The 20,332-nt window shown below is 40.9% G+C and overlaps 2 protein-coding genes across 3 annotated transcripts; one reads left to right on the plus strand and one right to left on the minus strand.

Annotated features, from left to right (window-relative positions):
- The first annotated feature begins 478 nt into the window (after window positions 1-478).
- On the plus strand, window positions 479-9,711 carry abcd4 (ATP-binding cassette, sub-family D (ALD), member 4). Of its 2 annotated transcripts, XM_071479158.1 has the most exons (19): window positions 479-835; window positions 1,190-1,308; window positions 1,642-1,769; window positions 2,366-2,505; window positions 2,789-2,905; window positions 3,457-3,582; window positions 4,053-4,103; window positions 4,298-4,392; window positions 4,483-4,604; window positions 5,937-6,028; window positions 6,156-6,245; window positions 6,417-6,622; window positions 7,386-7,477; window positions 7,619-7,655; window positions 7,994-8,043; window positions 8,170-8,222; window positions 8,301-8,377; window positions 8,554-8,669; window positions 8,971-9,711. In XM_071479158.1, the coding sequence occupies exons 1-19, from the start codon at window positions 795-797 to the stop codon at window positions 9,070-9,072; spliced, it is 1,854 nt and encodes a 617-aa protein (XP_071335259.1). In that variant the 5' UTR covers window positions 479-794; the 3' UTR covers window positions 9,073-9,711. The 2 variants fall into 2 exon arrangements, with proteins under 2 accessions (XP_071335259.1, XP_071335260.1); XM_071479159.1 differs by lacking the exon at window positions 479-835 and having other exon boundaries at window positions 1,647-1,769.
- LOC139622064 (acetyl-coenzyme A synthetase 2-like, mitochondrial) lies at window positions 9,498-20,313 on the minus strand. Its single transcript, XM_071479157.1, has 14 exons — window positions 19,823-20,313; window positions 19,450-19,546; window positions 19,161-19,360; window positions 17,888-18,063; window positions 16,845-16,997; window positions 16,319-16,466; window positions 15,674-15,811; window positions 14,795-14,887; window positions 11,445-11,557; window positions 10,834-10,960; window positions 10,582-10,709; window positions 10,309-10,372; window positions 10,099-10,220; window positions 9,498-10,007 (listed from the first exon to the last, which is right to left on the minus strand). The coding sequence occupies exons 1-14, from the start codon at window positions 20,133-20,135 to the stop codon at window positions 9,831-9,833; spliced, it is 2,049 nt and encodes a 682-aa protein (XP_071335258.1). The 5' UTR covers window positions 20,136-20,313; the 3' UTR covers window positions 9,498-9,830.
- Between the last annotated feature and the right edge of the window lie 19 nt (window positions 20,314-20,332).

Genomic DNA, 20,332 nt, shown 5'->3' on the forward strand with positions numbered 1-20,332 from the left:
ATATAGAACACTGAAACAGACTGAACAAAAAACTTTTATTATATATTATAATTAATTGATCGGGTAGCAGTAGTTTCTGGGTGTAAGAATAACTATATGCAATCAGATACAACAATAAATAAATTAAAACCTTGTTAACATTATAATGTTCAGTTTTTATTGAAACTGCATCATTTTGGAGGCAGTTGAACTGTAATGTATTATACACAGAGGTGTTTCTGTTACCATCATTGGTATAAAAGTCAAAAGTGCATTTTGTTCTACACATACAACCATGATTATTATTATAATTTTTTTTTTTTTTGTGTCTAGAGTTTGTAAAATTCAATTTTTGCCAAGATGGTTTATGATTTTTATTTTTTTATTTTTACTTCATCTATTAACGCTGTGCCGCTCGAACAAAACTCTTATTTTGAAAATCGGTGTGCATTAAACCGGAAGTCCGGGCTTTAACTTTCTCCTTCCAAAACAATCGCTGCTACCTGAGTCCACAGAGGAGACGCAAGGTAACACCGCCGTAGCCCTCAGTCAGACGATGCTATAGTTAACACGTTTGGCAGCATTTAAGCCAATTAATGAGGCCGTGAGAGTAATAAAGAAGGTAGTTATTTTAGGTAGCTTTGTAGACATTTGTTCGTCCCCTCGCTAACTATTGTTGACGCTTGCCTCACACGTTGGTCTGGAGTTAGCTTGACTAGCTGGTTAAAAGTTGCTTAACAACAACATCAAGTCGGGAAAAACGCATGTGAAGTTTTATCTGGGAGGAATATCGGTCCTCCTGGCCGGCAGAGCAGATGCCTCGTCTGGAAAAGTCAAATGTCAGAGGCGCAAAAAGGTAAGACTGGAGCTACACCTGCAGGGAGACTGGTGGAGGAGGTGGAGTCATGTTGTTCTAATTTAGGGAAACTCAGTTTTTTTTTCAGATATTTTGTAATGTAAATAATGTTGCACAGTAAAACGTCTCTTCGGGGGTTGTGTGTTAGGGATCAGCAGGATTCAGAGAGCAGTTTATGTGTTGGTTTTACAGAGTAAGGAGAAGTGGTGTAAGTGACTGATGCAAAGAAATGGAAGAATTTCCTCATAACAAAATCACATTTTCCATGCATATAAACACATGGTGTGAGTTAACAAGATTTAAAAAGTTGCAGTTTTCTAATTCACCATAATGTCTCTCTGTGCATAACTTCAGACCGAAATTGGACTGGAAGTTTGTTCAGAGGTTCTGCAGCATCCAGAAGGTCCTGTTCCCATCATGGAGCAGTCAGAGTGTCCTGATGTTTGGGACGCTGCTTGCTGTCACTCTGACAGGTAACTGCTGGACATACCTGTATGACAGCATCGCTGCCCAAGGGGGAAATAAATAGTCATAAATAGTTCATGCTATCTATCAAATGAATGTGAATGAAATAAAATCTGTCACACTAAATCATCACGAGTTCGTCAGATGTCCGCTGCCTCTTGTGTAACGCCTTTTGTGACATTGTAACACTACACTTCAGGGAACAGCATTTGCATGTTATGTTTTTTTTTCCCACTGACCTTTAGTTCAAAGTGTTGCACTATTTCCCCACGTTGTTTTACGAGTCTCTGCTGGAACTGTCTCCCAACAATGCGCCAACACATCTTTTTTTCTCTCATCAGAGCAGCTGATCATTTACCAAGTGGGTGTCCTCCCCAGTCAATTCTACAATGTGCTGGCAGACAAAGATTACTCAGGCTTCAGGAGTCTGGTGGGAAAAGCTATGGTGCTCATTTTAATCAACTCCACGGTAAGTTGATGTAGCAGGGAGGGTTGGCAGAAGTTGACCTCCCCACTGACCAGATACAGTATAATATTCATAAAGTTGACTTGGTCATAATTAAGCAGAGCCACGACAACACTCTTACTACTGCTGAAGCAAGTTATTTATTCTGTGTGTATATTAAAATACAACAGTACTTTAATCGTAATTACGATAAATCCATTGCCCTCTATGTACTAAACTAAATCAAAAATCAGGTAATCTATTCCCAGTATTTTATTGTGTGATCATATTAGATTTTTGGATTGCTGCCATAAAGGACAGTGGCAGATTTATCAGGTTAGGACAGTCTGACATGTTCATTTTATAGCCTGCATACTCTTGATCTTGGCTGTGTGTAGTTGGATTTTGAACCTGAGAAACACACTGAGTTTATTCTAAGGACACAAATATTCAACATATTTTGTCACATTGCTTAATAAGTGAACAGCTGTAGCAGGCCTCTTCCAACATGCTCTTGTTAGTCTCATATACTTACTGTTTATTGTGTCTCTGTTGCTTTTTCTCTCTAATGGACATTTTTTCTTCCTCCCTCTCTGTGTTCGTCTCTTTCTCTCTCCCAGCTGAAAAGTATCGACCAGTACATTTGTAATCAGATGTATGTTAGCTGGAGGAAGACGTTAACTGAGAGCCTCCACACGGCCTACTTCCAGGGCCGAGTCTATTACACACTCAACGTGCTCAGAGAGGACATAGACAACCCGTAAGGTTTAATGGTTTTTGTCTTTGTTGTCTTATCTAGAGCTTTTTTTTTAACAGAATATAGACACAGGTGCAATTGTGATTCACTTAAATCATCAACAGGTATGAGAGTACCAACACGAATCTGTAGTCACACTTTACATGCAAATGTGTCATTTGAAAGTTTTTTATGTATTAGATCATGTCTGTGTTTGAATATTAAGTATGATCCAGCAGTGGAAAACAATGTAAGTGGTTAATCCTGGTGACTGTTTTTCTTCATGTTGGTGTTGTGTGTATTTCAGTGACCAGCGGATCAGTCAGGATGCTGAGAGGTTGTGTAAGCAGATGAGCACCATGGCCAGTCGCTTGATCGTCTCGCCGTTCACACTGGCTTACTACACCTACCACTGTTATTACAGGTGGGTTTGTAGAGTACTGTGGCAGAATGTACATTCACATACGAGTATTTAACACTGACTCTGAAGTTGAAAAAGCATCATCATAAATATAGAAGGGATTTGAGGTTGCGAAAGGTTCATGCGAGTGAAACACTGAGAGGGAACTGAGAACGCTGTCACAAAGTAGAGCATCCATTTTTATATAAATATTTATGCTTTATCCAAATCATGTGCTGTTTTTCTGTCCTCTGTGAATCTCTCAGTATCACTGACACTAGACAGTCAAGAAAAACTGTAAAAGAGAAAGAGAGGCATCATTTCTATGAGTCTGTTTTCTTTACTGTTTAAATACTGGTTGCCATTACTTTTTGGGTTTCTTTATCATCTATGGTGGTACCGCAGTGATACTACACTTTTATTTCTTTGTTTCATCTGTTTAAGTTAACATATTTGCACTCAACTGTAATTTATTTTCCCCTTACTTTCTTTTAACATTGTTTTAATACCCAATGTTAAGTGATCTTGTGTGTTTTTGGAAGGTGCTGTAGAGATAAAGTTGTCTTGTTTTGCAGCACTGGCTGGATCGGCCCTGTGAGTATCTTTGGGTACTTTGTGATCGGGACCGTTGCCAATAAAATCCTCATGGGGCCAATTGTGTCAACTCTGTTTGAGCAAGAAAAACTGGAGGGAGACTTCAGGTAAAGTTTACTGTACTGTGTGTACACAGTGTGTCACGTGACAGAAACACATCAGAGTCTGCGTCAAGAGGAATTTTCTCTGACAGACGAGCAAAGCAGGACTGACTTAAATGGACAGTAAACATGTGTTTTCCTTGAACTTTAGCAGAGCAGTTTGGTGTTTCACTATCTTTATTTGATGCAGATATTTCCAGTATTTATTGTTAAGGAAACCAGCCCTTAGTTAAGAGGAAGTGTCTGTAAACTTTGGCGCAGTGCCTTTTGCCTCTTAGGAAATAACACAGGATATGCGTCAGCCTGCAGTGTAGTCCCCTCCTGAAAAGGAATTGTTATTTTATCTGTCACATGTTAAAACAATGTGAGTTTGTGTTAGGGGGAGGAGGGAGGTTCAAAGAATTTTGTGTTCAAATTAAAGTAAATTTAAATTGTTTGGGTTTTTTTACAGAAATGTAATGTTCTTGTATCTCCAGATTCAAGCACATGCAGATCCGTGTTAATGCAGAGTCTGCAGCTTTTTACAGGTGAGGAGATTTTTGTGTTCTACAGAGGAAGACAATGCTAGAAAGTTCAGCCAGGCATGTACAACTTAAGCAGGAAGTCTGCTTTCTCGTGGTTAAAAATATTCTCTAGGTCTGTCTGAATTGTCCTGACACCAGATCACACAGATTATGTGGTTAAAGCAGTTTGGCACAAATGCTGCTCTCTGGGTTTTTAGAGCTGGTAAAGTGGAACACACGAGGACCAATCGAAGACTGCAGGCTCTGTTAGAAACTCAGAAGAGTCTCATCAATAAAGAACTCTGGCTCTATAGTAAGATCATCTTATACACAGCCGCTCACTCATATCTATCATTATATTGTTTAAACCTGTAGAGGTAACCTCTGACCTCTCCTCTCTCAGTCGGGGTGAACACCTTTGACTACCTCGGAGGTTTCCTCAGCTACATTATAATCGCCATTCCCATCTTCACTGGTATCTATGATGGTCTCACTCCCGGCGAGCTCAGTGCCCTCATCAGTAAGGTAGGCTTTTTAACTTTTCCTTTGTCTTAGAAATGGTAGTAGAAAGCAAGACCTTGTTTGGTTTATTGATAGCAGGGATATACTGATGAAGTCCTTGGGCCTGTTCTTCGAAGCATGTTTAACATACCCAGGTTATCTTTTTGTTATCTAGTTTCACTGAACCTAATACTTGGTTTTCTGGAGAACCTTTGATATAAAGCTGGCGATCAACTGGCTCACTTAACTCTGGGTTTTCCTATCCAGCTGCAAGTGTGTTCATTTGAAAGAGGCAAAGTTGTAATGGGTAGTTATAATAATATAATAGTGGGTGATGGAACACACATCACTTACTTTGTGTAAGTGACTCATGACTCCTTTTGATTTTGTGCACGAGTTGTAGTAGAGCCCTGGTTCATAAAACTGTAAAATGCAAGGATTTCTATGTAATGTTATCAGTCAGTCATGGGCTCAATCACCATTGTGCTACCACAGTCGGGGATAGATGGTGACTTAGATGACATTGCCACTGTGAAGCAGAGCTTCTAACAAATGGACAGAGAGTTTATCACAGTTAACCTGCTCTGGAGCAGGTCATGAGTTAAGCATAAGTTGCCATGGTGATTTACCCTGGTAGGAAGTGAACCACTCCTGTAGCCCTGAAACCCAGGGTTAAACCTGAAGTTACCTCGCTAACCTCAAATCCTGTGTCATAAGTGCTGGCCTCTGGAATTATTTCCACTGTTGTCTCAGGTCTCAGTTCAACAATCTTTATCAAAAAAAAAAAAAAAAGATGGACATTCAGCATCTGACATTAAGAAATTTTAGAAAACAGGAACTAAAAAAGTAGGAACTTGAATCGTATGATCAGTGATGAAATGTTTTCAGGAAGCCGACAATGTAAAAAGTCTCAGACATACCTAAAACTAAATATTACAAAATGCTGCAGAACAGGTACAATAATCCCTCCTGATTTACATGAAGCTCAGAAGTGGGAGTGTTGCCCTCAGTCACAGTTTCCAGCACCTACCGTGAATGTTGTTTAATTCAAACACTGGGTGGCAGCAAAACCTTTCTCTCTTGAAAGACCCATTCAACTCCATTCATCTTGGGTTCATACGCCTGTCATTAGACATAAATGTCACTTCCAAATGTCTTAAGAAGCATTTTAGTAGCTTCATAACTGTCACAATGGCACATAGGCGAGTACATATGTCTTCATTATCAGCCAGTATTAAAATCCTCCAGTGTACCTTGTGGTTGGAGCCTTTTGTTCTGTGTTCAGACACTTTTTAAAATAATCATTGATTTTATTCACTCCCTGCTCTGGTTCTCTCTTCTCTTGTTCACATTCAGAACGCCTTTGTGTGCATCTACTTGATAAATGGCTTCACGCAGCTGATAGACCTGTCAACCACTCTGTCAGATGTGGCTGGGTACACCCACAGGTATCACGCAGCATACTTAAATTCAACTCCTGTAGGACAGATGATGACAGCAGTGTTGGTGCATGCCAGCCACCTTTCCTTTCTCTCAGTGAATTTGTGTGTGTGTGTGTGTGTGTGTTGTGGTCAGGATTGGGGAGCTGAGGGAGGTGATGGATGACATCCTACGCAAGCAGTGTGACTACGACCCCGCGTCAGGAGAAAGCTATGACTTTGACAGGTTCGTGTGGGCACTTTTACAATAATATCTGCTGCAGAAAAAAGTACAGTCACATCAATTTAACAGCTAGTGTTTGGCTTTAATAATAAAAAAAAGACAAGTGAAGATCAAAGAAGATGCCAAAAATTAATATAAAGTGCTTATATTAATTAATTTAATCTCTCTACACAGTGACTTCAATGTCCACGCAGGCCCAGTGGACACTGCCTTCATCCTGGACCATCTTTCATACAAATCTCCTTACTCAGACCAGCTGCTGGTGGAGGACCTGAGTCTGAAAATCAGTCAGGGAACTCATCTGCTGGTGGTGGGGAACACAGGGACGGGCAAAACTTCACTACTGAGGGTCCTCAACCGACTCTGGGAGGCAGACAGCGGTGAGACAGTAATTTCTACTATTTACAATTTTAATGTGAGCGCACATGTGATGGAGCAGACGTGGTCTCTCCTGAGCCCTTTGCACTGTAATAATAACCCCTGACTCTAATATCTGTATGAAACATTAGGAAAAGGTTAATGCATATGCATGTCCATTATATTTGGTTGTTTTGTAGTTGCCAGGTGTACCATTCTTGCTCAGTAGTGAACCCATTGCAAAGATTTTTGTCCCTATCAATCATTTACACCCAAACATGGGAAAATATGGGCCGGGTTCAAAAATCCCAGGTTTATCCTTTAAGGAAATAATAGTCCCCCAGCATTGTGGGCATCCTTCAGTTATTTTAGTTTGTATATGTAGCACAGATCATCAAAGTCAACCACGTCATTTTTTTCCTTTGTTCTTTTGTGTCTAAATCTACCTGTTTGTATCTCAGCTTACAACTTGAAACAGTATTTTTGAAAACAGCACATAGATATATGGATGCACTGACACAGAAACTCACAAGAACTGCTGCAAAAAGAAAGGGGAGGAGAAATCGGTTCACAATCTAGATTGTTTTTGTACAGCTTGTCTTGGGAGAAGGGCAGGAGGTACCGCTGGTCTTGTTTTGTCATTCATACTCATTCATACATACAATGCAAATATTCACAAAGCCAAATGACTGCAAAGAAGTCATTCTGTGATATCTGCAGACATGAGTAGCTTCTTGACACTTACTTCATGTCTGTCTCTGTCAATTTTGTTCTTCTCTTCCTCAGGTTTTGTCCAGATGACGACATGTTTTGGGCCCAGAGGAACCCTCTTCCTGCCGCAGAAACCTTACCTGACCGATGGCACGCTGCGCGAACAGGTCGATGCCTCTTCCTTCATGTCCTTTTCTTTCGGCAGTCATGTAGACACTGTGCTTGCTGTAAAATCCTGAATGCTGAGATTTACAGAAATACAAACTACCAATTAAATGAGGATTTACTGAAACTGTCTTCTCCAACAGGTGATCTACCCACTAAAGGATATTTACCCTGCATCAGGTATCAGGTTTCACTGTGACTCAACAGCATTACACTGTGTAACAGTTAGACGCTGAAAATATTAATTTATTTAATCGCAGTTAGTTGTTCTGGTAGAAAAACATACATAAAGAAGTGATGCCACAGCAGCACATTTGTTACTTAGTAAGTAACGGGGAACTTTGTGTATAATCACATAGAAAGATTAATGAATATAGAGCAATATTTCTTATTAATCTAAACTTGGTTATAGTCTTGGTTTTGTGGTCTTTGAGTCAATGCTGCCTCATAAAATGACTGAAATAGTTGCTAATCTATAATGATGAGTGATATTCATACTATCATGTTTCTTCCTTCAGGGTCAGTGGATGATGACAGAATTATACAGTTCCTCGAATTAGCTGGAGTGGTGAGTGACTTTATCTCAGAGTGAATCTTGCATTTGTTTTACCAAAGTGCTTATTCATCTTCAAGTTTATCTTGTTTTACATTTGAGCACTTGTTCATCTTGAATCAAACTTTATGTGTTCTCCAGTCTAGCCTCTTGAAGCGGACAGGTGGGCTGGATGAAAATGTGGACTGGAACTGGTGAGAGCAGCAAAGTGCAACAATAACTGTTTGTATTGTGTGTTGCTGTGCAGAGTAAAATTCAGATGTTCTCTGCAGGTATGATGTTCTGTCTCCAGGTGAAATGCAGCGTCTCTGCTTTGCACGACTTTTCTACCTGCAGCCCAAATATGCAGGTGTGTTTTTTTTTAAATGCTGTTTCATTCAGTGATTCTGACTCAGCAGTCTCAGGGGATCTAGACCAGCCCACTGTTTTTGAATTGAACACCTAGTTCAATTTGGCAATTTGTTCTCTGTGTTAGAGGCGACTTAGACAGGAGCTCTCTTAAACCAGTGTTTTTTTTCTTTGCAGTGTTGGATGAGGCCACCAGTGCTTTAACAGAGGAGGCAGAGGCACAACTGTACCGGACCTGTAAACAGCTTGGCATGACTTTGGTCAGTCTGGGACACCGCAGCAGCCTGGAGAAGGTAGACTGAACACACGAACAGTGCACATCCCTGACCAGATGTCTCAAAGCCAAATTGAGACTTAAAGAGTTTTTAAATTTCTCCTAATAATACTTGCTATATCTAAATTTTTAATTGATTAGATCCTATATCCACAAGGGCTATTTCTTCATCTGTTTCTCTGAATTGTCTGAGATTGTGCTTTTTTTAAAAATCTATATCTCCATTTTCCTTAATTTTAACACACGCTCCCTCTTGCTTTATCTGCCTAAATCCGTTCAGAATATTAGTCCTGTTTGTCTTTGTTTCATTCTTCTAACAGTACCACGATGTTCAGCTGAAGCTGTGTGGAGACGGCCGATGGGAGTTAACAAAGTTAAAAGCAGGCAGCAGCAGCCTCAATCACAGAGACGAAACCATGTGACCACAGAGTCATCTGTCTGAAATCCTGGACATGAAGGAAGCATCAGTGTGGGCAGCAACAACAGAAAACACTCCCGAATTCCTCAGTTACTAACATGTGCTCTTCGACAAGGTACTTAGACACAGATGCTCCAGTGTAGGTGGAAGTGCACATCCAGTTTTGTATGTATTCATGTCCACAGGCATTTTAAGAGCTTCATATCTTATCCTCTGCTTTCTTGACTGAAAAAGAGGTAAAGAAAATAAGTTGGAGGGCAACACTTTTACTGACAGGATGACGGTTTGGAGGAGGCTCATCTGGTAGCAGCCAAAATGTTTTGGACCCAAAGACAAACAAATGGTTTGGATAACTATGCAATAGTCAGCAGGATTTAAATATGAAAGACAAGTAAATTTAAGACTCAGTAAATCTCATGTGCCTTCATGTGGAATTACAGTGGTTTATTGTGGTATGTTCACAGTCAATACATGGGAATATTATTACAACTGTGTAATTCAGTTTTGTATGAAAAACACAAGATGTTGTTATGCTTTTAGTAATAAAGAGCAGATACATCTGTGGACAATACATACAGTTTAAAAAATGTTTACCTGATTTGATAAAAAAATTTATATGTGCAATAAAAACACCCAAAAAATATTTGGCCTTTAAAATCATTTTTGATACACAGGCACGAGTCTGTTTAAGTGAGATAGAGAGTAACGTGGGAACATCACTTTCATGTTCTGCTTTAGATGAGAATGTTTTGAGAAACCACATCATTGAGGCTGCTGTTTGCTTAAGAGGTCACGGTGACCCTGGATGATCTCCTGAACTGCAGCAGGGTCATCCAGCGTGCTGAGGTCACCCAATCCGTTCAGTTCGCGCTCCACCACCTTCCGCAGCACCCGTCGCATTATCTTACCTGAGCGTGTCTTTGGCAGACGCTGGACGAACTGTGAGAGTGACCAAAACATTACCAAGTTACTACGTACAAATTAGTTATAAATGTCTGTTTGCAATTTAAAGTGAGTGAAACAGAATTACCTGGATGCAGTCTGGACAGGCGTACTTGGCGATCTTTTTAGAAACCATGCCATTTAGCTGCCTGGACACATCCACCTCATGGACCTCTACATTCTTTTTTAGCACCACAAAAGCATAAACACCTGACAAAGCACAGAGACGGAGAATCCTGCTTTCAAATTCTTTTCCATCCTTGTGAACAGTGTAATGTGGGACAAATGTGTTGCTCACCTTGTCCTTTAATGTTATGTGAGAATCCTATGACAGCAGATTCAGCCACTGCAGAACACTGATTCTGTTACAGAAATGACAGGATCAGGATTGTGTGTACCTTCCATGGTTTAACTGCTTGAGTTTTAGATGAAAAAATGCCTCAACAACTTAAATGCATCTTTGGTTAAACATTGGAAGAAATAATTAAAATGCAATTTTAATGAAACTGAAATTACTGTAACTTTTTTCGGACATATTTAGTTGTTATTTTTCTATTTTTTTACCACCTACCACTACATCCTCTATCTCTGCCGTTCCAATCCTGTGACCGCTCACATTGATGACATCATCAAGGCGCCCAGTGATCTGGTAATATCCCTCCTCAGATCGATAGGCCCCATCGCCAGTAAAGAAATAACCTAACAAAGAGATTAGAGACTGTTAACATACAATAAAAAATGAAAAGTCCAGTAAAGAAAGTAGAGAAATATAGAAACACCGTAACAACAGAGACAGGTTGTTCTTGAATGCATCGTACAGTACCAGGATAAGGCTGACAGTAGGTCTCAGTGAATCTCTGGTGGTTGTTATGAATTGTTCGGGCCATACCAGGCCAAGGCTGAGCTATACACAGAGCTCCGGATGTGTTGTTGGAAGTCACAACTTTCCCCTGAAAAAAAAGTAGAAAGTGGATGATGTGCAAGAAAAGAAAAATGGACAACAAAATATGGCCTGATTACATAACTGATAAAATTACTGCAAGTAAGAACTCTTGTAAGGACGTATTATTGACATTTTAGGAAGTGCATTAATGTTGTTGGTACCACGTGCTCTCTAAATGCTGTGTGTGTTTGTGTTGAGAGGGAGGAAGACTGATCAGATCAGAGTCATCACTCCAACTGTCTGCACAATCTGCACATTTCAGAAACAAGAGCATTGGCAATAGCCACAAAGTAGTTAGACAGATTTTTAGTGGGGGGTTTGGCACGCACAGAATGGGACTGAATGGTGGGAGCAGGGTGGGTATCAAAAGTGACACAGCTGGTGACTATTTTATAATCCTAATCTGACCCTCTCCTCTGGGCTGTTCCCAGCCATTCAGCATTTGCAGGGTGGCATGCTACACACACACACACACACACACACCTACCTACCTCAGTGTCCATGAGCACTGGCTTTATGCCAAAGAAAGGTCTCATAGCCATTCCTGGGACAATCTCTGCGTCTGGGTCCGATGGCCTCGGGGCAATGCAGATGCCACCTGTCTCTGAGAACACAAAGGAAAAATATGACAGATTATATAAAGTAGACATATAGCAGACATATAACTTAAAAAATCATTTTTAAAAGGTTACTGTTAAACAGAAAATATCAGACCAGACTATACATATAGTTTTGTATAGAGCAATAACCAATACAAGGACGTTTTTTTTTAATTTTGCCCTAGTTTAAGGGGCAGGAAACATGGCAGAGGAGGAATAACACAAAACAAAGGTGCCAGATAGAAAAATATATATGTCTAAACCACCAGGACTCAACACGAAGACAATAACTACAGTGTCCAGGGCTGTCGAATCCCCACAAGCTGCTAAAACCCAGTTTACTCAAAAATAATGTGGGCACTCTACTGAGGACACTCAGTGGTCTTCAGTGATTGCTACAGCTCTGTGTCGCAAATGCAGTTATTGAGTAATATGAACAGACCAAAATAGTTTGCAGACTAAAACACATTTTTTTGGTCAGAGCACTGAAGATGAAATGCAGGACTGATTGTGTAAAAGTGAAATGAAAAGTGAAAGGGACAGAGAGGAGAGTAGTAGAAGCTAAATCACAGTTTGGAAATCTAACATAAGCCCATCTCACTGCTACAGATGTAGATTGTGGAATTATTGCCATACTAAGTAAATTAAATGCAATTAGGTTTGTCGGGGCCTCAGGGACTCTGGTAAATCTGCCCGGTGGTGTTAGTGGCAACAGTGTGGACAGCAGCAGAGGGGACCTGTTATAAAGTAGGACACAACAGATGATCCAACAATAGAACTGGCATCCTGCTCAGCTCAACTGTAACTGTTCTCTTGACCCCCACAACAGCATTAAGGGACCACGTCAGCATTTGGGAAATACACTTATTTGCTTTCTTGCAGGGAGGCTAGAATATTCATAACACACTCAAATCTGTCTGTTTTATATGACGTTACAGTCAGCAGCTGGGTAACTTAGCTTAGCTTAGCATGAAGACATGCTAACAGGGGAACAGTTAGTCTGGCCCCTAGCTCAAACTTTGTTACCTTTAGACATAACCAGGCATATAACTGTTTCCCCCTGTTTCCAGTCTTTATGCTAAGCTAAGCTAACCAGCTGCTAGTTGCAGCCATGTATTTAGAGAACAATATATGTCTTTGAATCTAATTCTTGGTAAGAAAGAAAATAAGCGTACAGTAGTTCCCAAAATGTCAAACGACTGCTTTAAATAAATGCTCAAAAATAAAAATTTAAATATGTAGATACCAAAATATATATATATATTTTTTGCTCATCCTCTTACCCCTCCAGTCCTGTATGATCCCTCACGGAGGCCGTATGCCAACTGTGGATCAAAATCTAATTTTCTCTCTAAACAGGCTACTTGCTCCCAGATCAACCAAATGGCATTTATGAATAATGCCACTTATTCCTAATTGGAAACAGTGGTCCAGGAAAATAACATAACAACATAATCCTTTTTACTGAGGTAGGGTATTTGGGTCATATCTGTGTCTGTAATTCTCAAGCTCATGATGCTCTGATGTTTAATTATCATCAATTAATTATAGGTTTTTGCCATTTGTATGGTAATTAACGCAGCTTTTCTCCATTTGGTCATTACTCAATCTAATTTAGAAAGACTGAGGATGAAACACATAATGTCAGTCGGGTCCTGTGTTCATCTGTGAAATTGATTTTTATTAGCGAAATCAGCTGCTTTCAAACATGTTGTTGTTATGTCCCATCATAAGCTGCTTTAGTGAAGGAATAGTGGTTATTTTGTGGTGACTTCAGAGGAGAGCAGAGGGTGAAGGACAGTTTTGTTACAAAAATGTTGTGTCACACCCACTGCAATTACTGTAATGTACTCTGCCACAGTTCAGTCACGTTTACACTATATTGTTTCTTCTTCCCACTGGTATCTTGTTATGTAACCATAAATGAAGATGGAAAATATGAAGATAATTCCAAAAATAAAGTCAGTTTACTTTTTACTTTTTACTTGGTCAATATGAAGACAAACTGGAGAGCAAATTTACATTTTTGTGGGTTTGAGAGCAAGTCAGGCCCTTTGGCAATGAGTTCATAGACTGACGGGGGTCTCTCCAGACGGCTGTGATCCCTTTTGGCTCTGTTGGCAGCTACAGTCCTAACAGCTGCAGTCTGCAGCCCAAATACATCCAACTGGCTAATGTGAGAATTTGACAAACAAACTAAAAACATGGGAGAAATTATTGCCCCCCTCTCCACATTATCTCTATGGTGCTGGTGTTGATGATGACTTGTTATTTAATATTAAGAAAAAAAAACAACTTTAATATTGACTGCTCTCAAAAGCAGAAGTTTAGCTCTGACAGGAAGACATCTGGTTTGACTGGGGAGTCCAGAGGGGATACAAAATCACCCTCTCTTTGTGTGTGTGTGTGGGAGAACATACTCCATGTGTACGCACCCATGTGCTGTAATATTGTGTATGTATGCGCACACACACCACCACATTCCTGATGTTATGTAACAGTGTTATTGTTGGAGGGACGGAGCACACTGCTCGCCCCTTTAAGACTGAGTAATGGGCCGTTATAGACCCTGCAGACGTGGCTGTGCTTGAGGAAGAGTTCGTGAACCCAACTGCCCTCTGTGGAGTCATTGTGAAAGTGATGAAAAACACACCACCAGAAACGAAACCAAACGTGATGTGAGCTGCACACAACGCGCTGTTTATGATGCAGCTGACAGCAGCAATTCATAGTAGCAAACGTGCAAAATGAATATGCAACTTTTTACTCAGCATTTCAGCATTAAATAAATAGAGTATCCCGAAAGCCAAATAACTGTTTAGCCCCTGTGTGAGGGCAGTATTTAATGCACGGCTTCTCCCATGTAATAAAACTCCAGGGTTGATTAATTAATTAATTGACGTGGCTGCTAACGTTTCTGTTGTTACAAATAGTCAGATGGATTAAAAGAAATGTTTTCTTTAGCTGTACCTGCAGCCTGAAATTCACACTGATTTGCCTTTACATCTCACTTGGTATAAATCGCTGACAAATCCGAGGTGATGAAGAGGTCTCGAACCAGGCTACTGTACATTTACTGCCTTCAAATCTGGAAAAGGACATTGTAGCTCCACAGTTTTCTGTGATCTAACATGTAAATCCCATCCACTGGCATAACCAGCTGACATTTTGGTGACAATTTAATAAAAAAAACTTGTGTCCTGTAGCTGATAAATTCCACACATCAGAGTGATCACAGTTACCTGTTTGCCACCAGGTGTCCACCACAGGACAGCGTCTGTCCCCAACCACGCTGTGGTACCACTCCCATGCTTCAGTGTTGATGGGCTCACCCACTGCAGACAAACAAAGACCGTTTCAATCCAATAATGTAGTTATGTATTGTTTTTCTAAAGTGTATGGTTTGCTTTTTCTGTAAATTTGTTAGATTGTTTCTGACAAGCCAGAGACATTTGTAAGAAATTACATCTATGTCGTTTAGTAGAAGGATTTACATTCTTTATGTTAAGCTTTGTGTTGTAACTTTAACCTTGTGTTTCTCAGGAACAGGTGTATGGTATGTATATACAGTATATATATGTGTGTGTGTGTGTGTGTGTGTGTATGTGTGTGTGTGTATTACTGAGGCATGTTGACGTACCAGCCAGGCTTAACTCTCAGTATACTGTAGGTATGTAACACGTGTGTGCCCACAGGAGAGGAATTCCTCCGGTAACTCTCCGGTACATGAACATACATGCAGTGTACTTTGACATGTGAATTTACACACTGTTAAGTCTTCCTTAATAATGCTGTATGGTACACACTGTATTTGATGCTCAACACAATTTGCAGACTGTAGTTTGTAAAGGAAGCTGGAGATCATTTTTCATGTATGTGTATTTTTAAATGAAAATAATTCAGACACCAGCACAGAAACACTTTGCAATCTGCATGGTAGCTCAAATAAGAGCATTAATGTGGCTAAACTGTGGAGTTGTTTCTGCTCTGGACTCTGTTCTTGTGCTCTTGTTGCATCCTCAGAGCTAAGTTTAATGTTATGAGCAGGTTTAAAAAAAAGATTTTTCTATTGTAGTGGGCCATTGTTCACATAATAGTATTTTCAGGTATAAAAGACATACCAGAGCCCAGAGTTTTGAGGGTGGAGCGGTCATATTTGTGCACCCACTGGTCTCCGTATTTGAGCAGCAGGCGGATCGCTGTGGGAGCCCCGTAAAACTGGTTAATCCTAAGTCTCTGAACCGTCTCCCAGTACCTTCCTGTGAAAAACAAAACATGTCCAAGTTAGCATCACCCAAAGAGATATGCTATCATGTACTGAGAAGATACTAATAATCTATGATCAGTCAGAGTCAGTTTCACCTTGACAATAACAAGGTGTGTGTGCTGACTCATATGACGATGAGGCCCTCACTCCTGTTTATACAGAAGCTTCTAATTTTAGCATAGAAGGTACGGCCAAGTTCAAGTTCGGCTGTAAACAGTTATTCATAGGCAGACACAGTGAGCAGAGCTGCTGGCGAAGGACAGAAATACCTAGAATCTGTGTGTCAATGCACTTTACACAGCACATCAGATTTTATATTAGCATGATCATGAAAATGTCATTCAAATTTTGCCAAGGTCCTAAGGTGAATGGATGAAAAATTGGAAGGTCTGCTGTGCAACTATGGGTATTTACAGTTTTTGTAATGTACGATGAACTTTCTTTTATCATGAATTTGCCAACCAATCAGATAAATTCATACATTTGCTGGTGTTCATACCAGGGTCAGGGTAAATAGGTGTGCTCTCAAACAGGACAGTGGTTCCCCCGTTGGCCAGCGGCCCATAGACACTGTAACTGTGTCCTGTTATCCAGCCAATATCTGCCACGCAGCCAAACACATCTCCATCATGGTAGCTGAAGACATACTGGGGGTAAGAAGGAAGACTGATGTGGTGATTGGATTTAAAAAGAAGTAAAAAAAAAAATGTTTATATGCTCACAACCATTGTTCAAAGATCAAAATATAGTATTTACATCCATTTTATACTGTTAGATAACCCATTTAAACATTATGTGCAATCATGTGTACTTATAAACACACCTTGAACTCACTATATTACATAACTACATGATGTTAAAACTAGAGCACCATTTTTGTGAAACTCTTCTGTAATCTCCTGTGAATGGGCTGATATTTCCTTGACAGATGACAGATCACATTTTGGCCGTCCAAGGCCTTCACATGCATCCAGTGCAGTAACTATACACTGCATGGTAAGAAGATCAAATCAGCCTGAGGTTACCCTGTGGGTGAGCGCAGCATACAGCAGATATCCAGCCTGAGTGTGGACGAGTCCTTTGGGCTTCCCTGTGCTGCCTGATGTGTAAAGCAGAAACAAAACGTCCTCGCTGTCCATGGCAGCTGGCTCACACACCACGTCCTCCTTCAGCATTTCCTATATGACCCAGTGAAGTTTATGGATTATTTGTTAAAAATCACATCCAGTAACCGCAGCATAGTGACAGGACCACAACAGAACAAACGTTATTGCTTTTTCTTGTTGAAACATTATAAGTTCCCATATTGTAGAAAGTGGGATTTCCATGTCTTTTTTTATTATAAGGCTGGTCTAGATGCTATATCAATACTATGAAAATATGAAAGTGTGCAATCAACAGAGAGAATGCAGACAGCCCATATTCAGAAACTGTGCCTTAAAATGAGCTGTCAGGACTTCTGTAACTTTGTGATGTCAAAATGATACAGTCACCACCCTCAGCTATTCCCCAGCACAGCTCACCTGGACTTTGGTTTCTCCAAGTGTTTACCTGAATTCTGCTATATTTTTATCTGATAATTCAGAAAACAGTCAGCCAATCAGAGGAAAGGCTCAGAGCCTCTCCTCTGATTGGCTGACTGCCCTGTTGTTAATGATATGCTAGAACTGTAATTAAGATGCTAGAGGACAAACCAACATTTTAAAGGCAAGTCCACTCAGTAGCTGATCTGGAGCTTTCGATCATATCACAGGGTCTTTGTCAGCAGATAGTGGATGTTCTGTTTTCCATTCTTCTTCTGCCAAGGAAAATCGTGATAAAACTCAGGAAGAGTGACTAGTGGACTGTCACCTGCTATTTCCAACATCAAGAATGAATTTTTAATCCCAAAGATTAGTTGATAAATCAAGTATTTTATAAACTCTTAAACAGTTGTGTTTAACTGAACCAAACAAAAACACTGACCATGCACCAGACATTTCTAAATCTTCATCTATCCGGGGAAGTGACTGCTGTTTTTTCCTGTTAGAATCCTAAGCAAGTTCTGATTGGCTTTCTGCTCTCTCACCTCCTCCATGGCGACGTCCCTGGCTGTCATGACAACTGGATTCTCTGTTCTCATAGCAACAAAGACCTGCTGTACTGTCGGGCAGCTCTGGACCGCTGTATCCACCGTCCTCTTCAGCTCTGTGACCTTACCCCCTCTGACTCCCTGGTTCACTGTGATGACGGTGCTGGACCGGGCTGAAAATGTGATGCATATGAAAATCAGACTGCTGATGCAGAGGTCTTTATTAGACTCAACTCACTTTTCATTCATTTTGTTAACTGCACTGAACTGAACTGAGATTAACGAGATTCAATTTAAAACTTAAATTCAACATATTGTAACACTGTGTTGACATTTTGCAATCCCCAGGTCTTCTGACAGATCACAATTCACCTTGACTGTGTTTGGAATATATCACAAAACCACCAAACCCAGAGCTATAACACGTTTGTCCTGCAAGGAAAAGCACAGGAATGATTTCTGTCCCAAACAAGAGAAAAGGCATGGAGCCGATCATAATATTTTGAACAGTGGTTCAAAAATAGACAGTATGTTGGGATGTTTTATTTCATAGTAGAACTTGCTCCGGGGAAGAGTTTCAGAATTTGTCTAAAAACAGATCAAAAAAGGACAAACGGATTTTATTATTATTTATTATGATTCTATTAGTGGCCCATCATGAGCAGTACTTATCGCCTGTCGTCACTCAGGCTTTTGGTGTCTTTCAGCTCGCTCTTTTGGTTTTATACAAAAAACTAAACTCAAACATGGACATATCACCTATATCACTATGAAGTTGTGGAGGCAAAATATTAGCAAAGTAGTCACAACAGTAGTACCTGGCTCAGTCTCCTTTTAACTCAGTGTCTGATCTTCACGAGTGACCTCTTGGGGAAAACACCTGTCTTTTTATATGCTCAATACTTCACTAGTTGCTAACTTTGTCGATCTGCTGTGTGGTGCTGGGCAAAGAGTGTATATTTGGTTTGTCAGCACTTCTACCTGAAAACAGCTGCTGCTGCTGCTGTGAACAATGCCGATGAGAAACAGTAAAGTTGTGGGACATAAGACCAAAACAAGAGCTGAGAGACACCACTAAAGACACAAATCTCCATAGAGCTCAAGTGACCCCTTTCACAGTCCGTGTAGTCATTTAATCCATTGTTGGAAAAAAATATTGATTAGTGCAGCTTTAAAATGCTCAGTGGAAATTTGTTTCCAGACTCATGCTGTCACCCAAATCTCAGTTTCTGAGTCTGACAGCATCAGCAGGTCAGTCACACTGTCTCACCGTCTCTGATTCGCTCTGCGAGGGCATCTGCACTGAACCCGGCAAACACCACATTGTGTGCTGCACCAATACGGGCACAGGCCAACATGGACGCCACAGCCAGTGGACAAGGAGGCATGTAGATGGTGACACAGTCCCCCCTGTTAACGCCACGCCGCCTTAGCAGGTTTCCCATGCGACATGTCATCTCCAGTAACTCCCTATAGAGAGACATCAGTGAGCTGAGGTGAATGAAGAAGATACACACACACACACACACACACACATACACTAAAGCCAACCTGCTAACCTGTAGGTCACCTTGACCTCTGACCCCGGCTCATCTCTCTCCCAGATCAGAGCAACTCTCTCAGGACAGGTGTGCACGTGCCGGTCCAGGCAGTTCACTGCATATGTCCACAAAGAAAACACATACACACTTACACACACACAATGTCAGTGTATCTGCTGCACTCATCACCACAGCATCATGGTGAGTTTAAGGTATTTTTGGTCAAATGTGCTGATGAGTTTTGCCTCATGATGCCTTCAATGTCTCTGGACGCGTTTTTATCATGGAAACTCTTCTTGTCAAGAGAAAGTGAAATTACACTCCATTGCCTCTGATCGTGAAAAATGTCAAATACTGGTTACATTCTACTGAAAGGTTAAGTTAACCTTACCGGACACATTCAGCTTTCCTCCTTCAAACCACTTTATCTTGCCTCGGCTCAGGTCGCAGTCCTGCACCGTGTGGAAAGGACTGATCCAGCTCAGTCTCTGACGCGCCACAGCTGCCCAGAAGCTGTCGCTGCTGGAGACCGAAAACTCCTGCAGGGCTGAGCGGCCCGACACTCCCTCAAACCCCGCAGCCTCCGGCATAAACGCCGCTGTGTTACATCTCCTTCGACCCAGGCCACTGAAACAAGACCTGACGATCCGCCGACTGAGGGGAGACATGATGTACTTCGAAGCGCACCCATGAGGGAGCCACATACCGACAGTGGCAGCACTCGGTGCGATCTGTAAAGCTTGCGAAGCACTTCCGCAACAGATAAAGGAGCGCTGAAGTAATTTTGGAAGTTACCCTGCTCAACTTAGCTGAGGTGGAAAACTTGGAAACTCCAGAGAGGAAGGACTGGAGGAGTGATGCGTTAAAGGGCGGTACAAACCCATGTGCCGACAGCTTGTTT

The sequence above is a fragment of the Trachinotus anak genome, unplaced genomic scaffold, assembly GCF_046630095.1.
Source record: "Trachinotus anak isolate AG129_WGS33_773 ecotype Australia unplaced genomic scaffold, CSIRO_AGI_Tana_v1 ptg000005l, whole genome shotgun sequence".
Lineage (NCBI taxonomy): Eukaryota > Metazoa > Chordata > Actinopteri > Carangiformes > Carangidae > Trachinotus > Trachinotus anak.

Bases quoted from the DNA above. Each gene is read 5' to 3' on its own strand.
- abcd4 (XM_071479158.1), top strand. From the start codon at position 795: ATGCCTCGTCTGGAAAAGTCAAATGTCAGAGGCGCAAAAAG. The intron at 6,029-6,155 runs GTATCACGCAGC...TGTTGTGGTCAG, and splicing joins GTGGCTGGGTACACCCACAG to GATTGGGGAGCTGAGGGAGG. The intron at 7,478-7,618 runs GTCGATGCCTCT...CTTCTCCAACAG, and splicing joins ATGGCACGCTGCGCGAACAG to GTGATCTACCCACTAAAGGA.
- LOC139622064 (XM_071479157.1), bottom strand. From the start codon at position 20,135: ATGTGGCTCCCTCATGGGTGCGCTTCGAAGTACATCATGTCTCCCCTC. The intron at 19,547-19,822 runs GTAAGGTTAACT...GGACATATGCAG, and splicing joins AGGAAAGCTGAATGTGTCCG to TGAACTGCCTGGACCGGCAC. The intron at 11,558-14,794 runs GTAACTGTGATC...TTGTGTTCTCAG, and splicing joins GGACACCTGGTGGCAAACAG to AGACAGGTGGCATCTGCATT.